The sequence below is a fragment of the Athene noctua genome, chromosome 7 (genome assembly GCF_965140245.1).
Source record: "Athene noctua chromosome 7, bAthNoc1.hap1.1, whole genome shotgun sequence".
Classification (NCBI taxonomy): Eukaryota; Metazoa; Chordata; class Aves; order Strigiformes; family Strigidae; genus Athene; species Athene noctua.
This window is the reverse complement of record NC_134043.1, coordinates 23,841,951-23,853,024: the sequence shown is the minus strand read 5'-3', so window position 1 is coordinate 23,853,024 and position 11,074 is coordinate 23,841,951. Positions and strand designations below refer to the sequence as shown.

General features: G+C 38.9%; 1 protein-coding gene across 6 annotated transcripts in view; it reads right to left on the bottom strand.

Annotated features, from left to right (window-relative positions):
• Window positions 1-1,387: 1,387 nt before the first annotated feature.
• The window catches only part of RAPGEF4 (Rap guanine nucleotide exchange factor 4), a 157,340-nt gene continuing 147,653 nt past the window's right edge, over window positions 1,388-11,074 (bottom strand). For 5 of the 6 annotated variants that reach the window (XM_074910253.1, XM_074910254.1, XM_074910256.1 and 2 more), the window contains 2 exons: window positions 5,769-5,823; window positions 1,388-4,245 (listed from right to left, as the gene is read on the bottom strand). In XM_074910253.1, the coding sequence (XP_074766354.1) occupies window positions 4,118-4,245; window positions 5,769-5,823 (183 nt within the window). In that variant the 3' untranslated portion in view covers window positions 1,388-4,117. The remainder of the gene's footprint in view (window positions 4,246-5,768; window positions 5,824-11,074) is intronic. The other variant, XR_012633909.1, reaches the window with a different exon arrangement.

Genomic DNA, 11,074 nt, shown 5'->3' with positions numbered 1-11,074 from the left:
TCCTGTAAATACATTTGAACCCTTTTATCTGGCACTATCATGTCTTTGTGGCTGATTGAGTTTGAACAAGATGTCCAGGGAAAATATTTTGGATCCTGCCTTTACCAAACAGTAGCAGCCTCCTGGTACATTGGATTCAGCCTCCTGGGATTTAGCCTTTATTCCCTGTCTCTGTCTAGTGATGGCCAGCACTGGGCCTGGTCGTTGAGAAAAACAGCAAATCCCAACAAAGCAACAATAGCAAAATGTGCCAGAGGAGTGCGGGGAACCTGTACTCTGTGACTCTTTAGGCTCTGTAGCCTTAAATAGGGGTGTTTGTGTTCTGTACTGCTGCTCGAACAAAAAACCATGTCAGCAGTGGAACCCTGTAATGCAGAACGTTTTCCAAAATGCCCAAGGTGTCACCATGCCGGCTCCATGGTCCCTGGCAGCAGATGTCTATCGTGGACACTGGCTCCCGGTCACCTCTTATCTGAAAACTACGGCTATGACTCTGCCAGTAAATAAAACAGGGTCAGGGGCTCTGGGGCCTGTGACCAAGTAGCATGGACCAGCCATACTGGCATTGTATGACCTGTGACCCTCAGGCATAATCATTATTTTGAACAGGTTTATATTTTCTCTGTCTGAAGTGTTGAAGTAAGGAGGGGCTGTGCTGCACCATGCAGTTCATGCTGTTCACGCAAGCGGGTGTGATGGAGGTGCGGAGCCTCCTGGGACCCACTGGAGGACCATGGAGAGGGGATGGAGACAGGCCCCACAGGCTTGTCCACATTTCCCCCGGCAGTGGTCCCTGGTGCATGCTCCCGCACCAGTCATGGCTGGACACTCTCACACAGTGCTAGTTGGCATGGGCCAAAATCGGGGTGAACAGAGTGCTACAACCAAACACAGTATGGACCAGCAGCAGTGCAGGTGTGGGGACGGCCTGACCCTCTGCTGCCGGGCTGTGCTGGAGCAGCATCTGAGCCCGGGGCTTACAGAGCAGCCCCCAGTTGGCAGATAAGGGGTGTCTCTCCACTGAAGCAGGATCATGTTGTAACTTGCAGCTGCAAGCACAGGGTGAAGACAGTATGGGTGTTTTGACATGTCAGTGTTTCCTGAGTTCCTATTCATTCTTCACACTATTGCAACTGTTGCTTAGACTTCATACAACAAGAGTAATGTATCGACAGCTGCCTTCCTGTTGTAAAGTCAACACAGGGAGCGAGAGAAGCCCAGTTTGGATCCCAGAGCCAGAAGGTAGTTTGATTAATTTAATCTCTAGGTATGTAGACTGTGATCAGCACTATAGCAACTATCTGAGCCACTTGAATGAGTTAGATACAGAGATAGCAACACTTGTTATTTATACAGCACCCTTTATTGGAAAATTAAAAAATGCCAGATACCAGTTTCATTGAGTAGGTAAACTGTATTCATTTGTTGATATGGAGGTGCCATAAAACCTCTGTTTGTGTCACTGGGATATATCTACACAACAGAGATTGTCTGGCAACAAATAAGTAAAACAGTTAGAGGTTCTAAGGAATAAAAGAATAAACCAAAGGGATAAAAACATACTGAACGGATGAAGAATTGGTCTATGTGCAGAGCCAAGCTGAAACTTGGCAGCTTTATAAACCAGTTAACACAGAAATAAATGGAAGTCCAAACAATAGGAACAAATCTGGAACAAATAAAATCATGAACTCACAAATGTTACACATTGATTGTGAAGATAAAAATGTCTTTTGAATTAATGGTGTCCCTGTAGTTTATTCTACTTTGCTTCTGGGAAGATTCTGTATCTGAAAAAGCCATATGAAGTATATTCACAGAGCAGTACAAATGGAAATAAGAAATATTTCTCACTTGAAATAATAAGACACAAATTTGTCTCTATGTTATTAGCTGGTTTTCCTCTGAATCATCTTGAACTTCTAGTCAGACAGCAAAGTTAAAATAAGTTATTTCATCATGCTGCAGAATATTTCTTAACTGTGTAATTCTTTCCTTTGCAGAATGCAGGTACCAAGCAGATGGTGGTTCTATGTGCCAGCATTTCCCTGGTGACTCTCAGCTTTTGCAGAATTTATGTTTTGACTAAAAGGATGTAATTATTTTTATAGATAAAAAAATTAAAATATTTATGTGTATACTGACTCCACACAGTCCTGGTCAACGCCAAGAAAAGTATACTCTGTGTCTGAGGTGAAATATAGACTATATCAGTGAGGTCATCTGTGAAGCTTAATTATGAGATAATAGTTGCAACATGTAATTTCAGGCTTAATCAGTTTTATGGCATCCAGCTTCGCAGAGCAGAGCTGGTGTGAATGCAACAGGAAAGCCTTTTGCCATCTGAACATCATTGTTCCCTTGGAACATGCTTGGCTGCCATCAGTGCCTGCCCCACAGTAGGACAGCCACCCTGTGCGGTATTCAGGCTAGCACAAATGGTCTTGGAGGGGAAAGAGTATGTGCCAGATCACCAATTCCCTCTGGCTGCAGGACCTGACAGACCTCTCTGAGGTGACCAAAGCCAGAGGCCTCTTGAGTGCCACATTCGGCAAGGTCTCAACTTGAGTTGGCCAACCTGCGGTAAAATCCTGTCCAAGGCAAGGTAACTTGTGGTGCTCACATTAGTGACCGAGCAGGGCAGATTAGTCAGCTAAAATGAAGACTACATCCCTGCTTCATTTAAACCTTTCCTATTAAATGTTTTCTGTCTTTACATGGGAGGGTAGGGACCCTCCGTAGAAACTCTAACCAAACCAGCTAATAAAACCATAGTGTTACATCACTGCAAGACTGCCATTCCCTGTGGCAGGGATGGATCTGACTGGCTTTACATTGGTCATCCATATCACGACAGACATAGGCTAACTGCGGTTTTGAGGCTCTGCAAATGACAAGCAAAGTTTGCTATATCAGCCAATTAATAGCATTGGTATTTATGCAGGAATGAAGCTGAAAGTGCAAATGAGGCCAGCCACTAAACCTTTCCAGCAATTATATTTAATAAGGTACTACGTGTTATTTACAGAAAACATACGTCACACACTTCCTACACATAAAATGCACACAAAGTATAAAGACAAAAGCTGAACTCCCATAACATGCTGAACAAAATAAATAAAACAGAATTATTTTGGCACAGCAGCTATTACATAAATAAATATTCTAGAACATAATGAATTAACATTTATTTACAGTCTATTGAAAGTGCAAAACAATTGGCTGAAAATATTTGTAAATGCTTAAGACCAGAAAATATGTGTTAACCAGCCACAATTAATTATAGCTGAAGTTTAAGGTTTTAATGTCCAGGAAACTATTCTCTTGAAATCCATTTGTGCATATTGTGCTCTTTTTGAAGCAGTCCTTTGCTACCTTTATGCTATTGATTTCTACAACCTTACTATTGTACTGGAATTTTGTAAAAACCTGATTGGTAGTTTAAAAAAAGAAGTAAAATGTAAACACAGATTAATATATTTATCACTCAAAATATTTTCAGTCCTGTCAGTTTTCTGAAATGGCCACACTGCTTGCAGTAGTAGGCAGTACAATTAAGATGACAAATTTCTGTTAGTTTCTGTTGTATTTGAAATGGAAATATTTGTAAGTCTTCTCTGAATGGAACTATACCTTGGACCTCTCATGAACCTACATCCTTTCATCGGATGCTTATGTACATCTTCTACCGAGGTCAACTGTAGCTGGGCAAGCTAAGCTGATGATCAGTTTTGGTCCTGACCTGGAGAATAAATCATAAAATACAGATTTTTTAATTAGGGAGAAAAACTCTACCTCTCTTAGAATTGTTAGAAACTTTTTGTGCATTTTTCACTATTCTATTTTATCTTTTGCCTTTTTTTATCCATATGAGAAATCATTTACTGCACTTTAAAACGAATTAACAGTTCACAACATGGCCAACCATACAGCTACAGTGCATAAATTCTGCCTCAGCCAAAGTTCTCTGAAAGTCTGGTACATTGTGCGTTACCTAAGACTTTTGAACATGTTTTTGCTTATTTTTGTAGTGGCAGTGCAGTAGCAGAGAAAGTGAAGTTCTTAACAAGTGACCTTGACAGGATAAAAGATCATTTCTCATCATTGCTTCAAATGTTTATGCTCGACGCGGTTCTAGTCGGTGAGACATCTGTGATAAAGTTCTCTGGTTGTCAATCACATTTAATTGCCGCACATAGCTCCGAACATCCTGATGGTTCTTATTAGTCAGGGCTGCATCGGGACCTGGTGAAAGAGAAATGATGTAGGATTGATACACTTAAACGAACAAATGCCTGAACAGAATGCATAACTCTTTAAAAGCTGTCACAGGAAACACCAGATCCTGGTGAGTTAAAAAGAAAATATTTAGAAATCGCTCTCTTTGAAACCTTTCCTCCATATCTGATAGTCTTTCTGGTTACTACCCTCACAAATTATCTTTTTCTCTCAGATATCCTTGGCTACATTTGCTCAAATTGATGGCCTTGGTTACAGTTTTACACGTCTCCTTACCAGTCAATAGCTATAAATTATATGGCTAACTAGTATGATTTAAAGCTGCCCATCTGCTTTTGAACCAACAGCTTTCACAGAGATTCAAAAATATGTAACTGATTTAAGCCTCCCTTCATGAAATATTCCCATTGTATTAAATATTTGTAACACTGTAGTGCTTAGTGGCTGCTCCGTTCAAGCCTTGAAATTTACTACCTGTTTCCATTACTTAACATAACTGCATTATATCTACTCCAGCAACAATTATGAAATACCACTGAGTTAAAATCTGAGTATCTTCAGCCTCACAGTGAACAGCTTATGTTTCAATGAAATATGTAGCTTAAACTACTCTCAAAGAAAGACACTGAAGCATCTACTATATATAAATACACATAGACACACACAAAATGCATGGGATTTAGATACAGTACATCTATATACTGACATTGTATCATGTATGGTGAAAATCCACTTCAATTTCTAAATATGTAGAGGTGTCACTAGTGCTTAATACATTAAAATTAAAAGATACGTAGCCAGAAAATCCTTGATGGTGGGAGAAAAGTAAAAAGCTCCTTAACTTGATCTTCCAGAGTTAAACTTTGTCCCAAATGGAAAGAAACTATTTTTATAAAAATATATTGGTTTATATTACTTAGTCTGTTCTTTGAGGAAGTGGAAGGCTGCTGTAAGGCAAAATGAATGAAGCGCTGAGGAAATGCCAGTGTGACTGGGACTGACAGTACACCTAGGTGGGATGAGACCCACACAGCAAGCCTGTTTGACCGTGGAGCTCTGTCATCTTTACATGACCTCAGGTAAGTTCTGGTAATTATAATGACAAACAGGCTTTAAGTTCATCACCTTATGCAGTTATGTCATTTATTAACATCGTGTTTCCAGCCTGGTTTCCCATAAAACCAGGGTTTATCTAAGCAAGTATCTTGCATGTATCTGTGTGCCGCTGTCTGCTGGCCTTATTTCAACCACTTCTGAACCCAGCGGCTAATTTCAACCGAGTCTAATTTGACAGATATGTAGACACCTCGCAGATATTTAGCTCCTTCACGTGCTTGGAAAAGAGATGGAGGAGAAGGGTCTTATTAGAGCTTCCTGAAGGGTATTTCACCCCGTGAAACATCTGAGGATCCAAACATGGAAAAATCACTGGAAACCAGGCTTTTGAGTTCTTGTACACCCAGAATTAGTTGTAATTACTGTAGCTACTGATGATAATGCTGACTGTGCAGATGTTGTAATACACTTACTGAAAGATTGGCTTCGGCAGAATTTCACCGTCCTGACAGTGTTGGCAATCATGCGCTGGAAAGAAAAGATGGGACGCAATCAGAGAACAAGCACTGTATTTCATCATCATTTAACTGTGCCTGAGTATGAAGACATATGCCAATAAAAGCGGTCATATGAATGAATATATCATTTTAATGCTGATACCCTCATATGTAGGGTGTGATTTGCATTTACACAGGCTTTAAATGAGCATGAGTGTAATTTACATGCACTCAGAGAACCCTTTCCCTTGCTTGGATGCTGTAAAAGGCCTTAACTAAGAATGAAGATCAGTCCCTTCAATATGAATTTCTTTACTGCCATCTTCTCACATTAAAAAGTAAAAGGAATATCTTGTAGAATACCTTGGAGTATATACACATGTTAATTTTAAGACCATCAGTTCCTAAGAGCAAGGCCATTTCTAGAACATACTCAGCAATTCACATTTCATAGGAGTTTGAGTTTAAAATGCAGCCCTCCTAGAAAATGACAGTGTAAAATGAGCACGTGAGGGTGTATGTTCACTGATTCCCTCTGGAAGTATGCTCAATTCATAGGTGAGAAGGCCACCATTAGGACTGTGGCCCTGTAAGCAAGTTGCATCAGACCTGTTAGACAGTGTTTGCTCACACAACTGTATCTAACCCAACCTGAAAAGTGGATTCACTTTTGGTGGACACTTCTATTGGCAATTCACAAAAAGAAGCCAAAGTCACTACAGTCCTTGGTTCTTCAGTAAGCAAGCCATCATTCACTCACTTAGGTAAGAAAATATTAATCAATACGTTTGCTCTGGTAAGTCAGATGCTGTTTTACAACAGTTTTTAAGAACAGAAATGAAGGTAAACCATAAAGCAGAACATTTCAGATTTAGTTCTGCACTGCAAAATTTAGCTGGCTTGTGTGATTAGCAACACACAGGTAATACAAACACCAGTGCAGGGGCAAAATTAGTTGTTCTGCATAATATCAAATAAACTGAAACTTCAGCAGTAAAACTAAGTTCCTTAGCTAGATAGTTTGATTCAATCACTGTTATAATGGCAACATTTAAGTTTCTTTTGCTTAGATTAAGAAAAAGCAGAGGAAGGACATGCTATTCCTAATCAGAGTCTAACATTTGTTCCAGCACTTTAATATGGTCCAACAATTACAACACAGCTACCTGTTTTAGATCAGCACACTCAAACCAGGCTGCTTCATACCTTCTTGAAATTTTGTGTGATTAACATGCCAGTCATAAGCAATACATATATAAATACAATACAAGTATGTATTTCTTATTAGTAAACAGTAAAACTTAAGGCATACACTCCTCAAAATTAACACACAATTATAATCTTACATGAAAACGATATACATAAATAAAATACCTTTATGAAATCTGTCATTCCAGAAGTGGGAAGCACCAATGTAAAACATTCCTTACACACATAGTGAATAATCTTAAAACATTTTAATGTACTATCAAGCACACAAAAATAGGTATGCCTAGTGGTCAGCATTAGAAACACTATTGATATGTCATGTACTACATTTTTGTGGATTACACATTGTATAATCAAATTAAATGTAGCTATTATGAAATTGATCTAAAATATTTTAATTCTAAAACACAAGCTCCCTCAAAATCTAGGGAATTTTGATAAGGGTCTGCCTATATTGTTCCTAAAGCCATATGTATTTATGTGGGGAAAATAAGTAGATTTCAAAAAGAATCATTTTTATCCTATGTTAATTTTCATACTTCTGCAAGCCATTACTACAAGGCAGATTTTCTAAGGCACTTACCTTGCAAACATTCTCATATGTGCTTAGCTCCAAGCATGTGAATAAGCCCCATTGACTTCAATGAAACCTCTTAAATACTCAAAGATAAGCACCTGTTATAATACTGGATAGAGACAGAACACACTGCATATTACAGTGTTGGTTCTTCAAGTCTACCCCAATCAAATGAAAATCCAAACAATGTGAACAGGTAAACATGGATGTTTCATAACTCTATGGATTCGTATTTGTCTCTGTTATGTGACGCTGTTATTCTGATTTACATCATTTCAAAAAGTACTCCCCTAAAGTAACTATTTCAAGGAGAGACCATAAAGTTGAACTGGACCAGACAACCTGATGAAGTTTCAAGAGCGTTTAACTTCAAAGGAAGCTTTGCTAAGGACACTTCATTTTTATGAAGATAGCTAGTGCTGCTTGATGTGCTTCCTAGATGGATTGTTAATACACACCCTAATTTTTCATACCTTTAAATGTTTAGGTTTTGAAGTCTCATTTCCTAATGACCTTTGGAGCTAGACTGTAGACTCAGTGTTTGATTAGCTTAGTATTAAGCTTGTAGGTGAAAACTTAGCTTTATCAAAAGAATTGTGTTCACTGGAATGATTTTACTTTTTTTCTTTACATGGGGAATTTGTTCAGAAAAAAAAGCATAGCATTCAGACGAAGTACTGTAATGCTGTATTTTACTGAAAGACAAATTATCTGTGTAACGAAGGTTTTTCAAAAGTTTTCACCATTTCTGAATTTCTCATTATATGGGCTATTCCAGGCAAGAAAAAACAAAGTGGCAATGAACTTCTCTGACTCCTGGTTAAAGGCTGAACTGCCTGGTTTCCTTCAGTTGGCTGAAAGACTTCATTTTAAGGAGTTACTTTGCCTATTCCTGAGGATAATCTCATTCAGCCTGTGCATTCAGAAGTATCCTGGCAATGATGAAACACAAAGGAATGAGAAAGTGGGTGTTAAAACAGCATAAATGGAGAAACTGTGGCCAGAAGTCAGCATCACAACCCAATGGAGAGATTCTGGACCATTATGTGTCCTTGAAGAGCTCCTGACTAATATAAACGCAAAAGAGCTCCTCTTTGGAAGGTGCAAATTGGAACAGAAAAACAGCATATGAAGAGAAAGTGGATTTCCCTTCCTGAATCTTGCAGATAAGTTGGATTGCCTGCTTTTGATTCAAGAAAACTAGAAACATGTACAGAGAAAACGTTCAGATGAAGTTTAATTGCCAGCTCCTTACAATTTTTCTTCAACTAGAGGATTACTTCTAGTTAATGCCTGCAAAAATTAACCTCTGTTTACACACTGTGCTAAGAGAGAACATTATTGAAAAGCCATACAAACCTAAATTTGGATCTTTCTGAAATAGAACCAACTGCATAATATAACAAGCAACCACTACTACCAGCATGCTATACATACACAACAATACCCTTTCAAGTTTTACGCAGTCTGGAATAGTGGCAGCAGGCCAGCATATTATCTTCTAAGCCATTCCAAACCCAGGTTTCTAAACGTTATAAATATTCATATATGCCATAGAAAACTACTAAGGGCTTTAGTCACACACTTTTTGCATAATCTTTATGTTCCAAAAATGAAAGAATGTTTGCCCTTTTTTTGCATAAGGATCAGAGTGTGAATTCCCTTTTGTTCATCTCCACAAAACCCAAAAACCAATATGTGCAGATTCTCTAATCCTCATTTCACACCTGAAGGGTGAAGAGGCTTGACAAAAAGAAGCATCAGTGGCCAGCATCATGGCACTGTCTTGTGCTGCTATGGCAGGTCAGCACCTTCACAGCTCTCTCGTGACTTCTGCTCCCTCTACAGGTGCCATTTCTGAGACATGCTGGGTAGTGTGACATGGAGATGGTGCCACGGAAAATGATCTTTGTTCAGGCTGTCTGATGATTTGAGAAATGGCACTGAGTTCCCAAATAATTGCATCTTACCTCTCTCTATGAATACAAAATTCTGTACTAGCAGTCAGAGTGCAGGATTATGCAGCTGAGATTTGAAAAAAGCGCAAATCAGTAAGTGGTCAAGAATATGAAATATTACCTGTCCTTAAGGAGAGTCATGCTTGGTACTTTCCTCACTTTCCTCTCTTTCCCTGGCAAGACATAATTCTAGGAAAGGGCTTTTAAATTTTTTCTAAATATATAGCTATAAAAGCAGTGTCACTTGAATGTTATATATTGTCATGTACTGCGCTGCAGGTTGTAGGTTATCCTGTATCTGCTAAATCATACAGAGTTTATAGGAACTAATACTATTGACAGCTTTGGGGGTTCTCGTTCACCTGAAAAGAGGATCATTAGTGAACCTAAAAGACAAATGTGTATCTAGATCACAAACTAATTGTGTTTGCTGTCTACTGTCATCTTTTTATCTTTCAGCTACTTGCAGCTCTCAAAATGTTCTCAACCTGACAAACTACAACTACAGCATTTAAAAAACTTTACAAGCCTAGTCACTCCTTGTTCCTCTATGACGAGTATGTATTCAGTTTTTACATAGATGGGTCTTCTAAAGCAACACTTGCAACTAACATCCACTGTCAACTCACTAGTGGAGAAAAGATACAGGTCATGGAGTATATGCCAACCTAGAAGGTACATCTGAGCAACACCATGGTGAAAACAGCTTGTACCTTGTCTCCACCAGCTTCTTATAGTGAGAAAAGTAAGACCTTCAATACTTCTCTAAAAGCATGTCTTGTTTGCTATTGAAGACAAAGTCTTTTACTAAAGGCTTATACTATTAATAGCAGTAATTTAGTTACTCTGTCTTACTGACAAAAGTATAAATAACATGTTTCAGGCTGGATTTTAAGGCCAAATGCATGTTTCCTGTACCTCACCCCCTTGCTTCATGCAATAAATGGCACAGTAAAGAGCACAAGTACAGTGCAAATAGAGAGTACACTTATTTCTGACACATTGAATATTGTTTGCCCACATCTTGTACAAACCAAATGGGTCTGCTTACAAATTTCCCTCTTTACACATAGATGTGGCTCTACCACACATGGTATTCTCTTCCCTGGCTATCTGTTCCTGCCCTACCACTCCTTACAGCCTCCTCCAAGTAAGAGTCATCCATGCAGATCAGGAGGTGGGAAAGGGGAAGAAGGAGCAGGTAATTACAAAAGCACCAGCAGGTACAGCTCAGCAATGCTCTGCAGAGTGATGTCCCCCCCACTACTGCCAATACCACAGTTCTGCCACTACACCTCTGAAAAGATTTGTAGGAAAGCATAGAAGGAAAAAATTGACTCAGTCCCTCTCCTTTTTAGCTTGACTTGCTAAAAAAACCTAGGCTAATGTGGTTTAACACCATCTGTCTGTTTTTCCTTCTTTTCTAGATTAGTTTGTCAAATTTGAAAGAACCCAGAGTTTTCAAACATAAGAAAGCTCCTACCAATTTTCTGTGAAAACAGATGGCTGTGGACAAGAGAAAGACCATGTATGTGCCC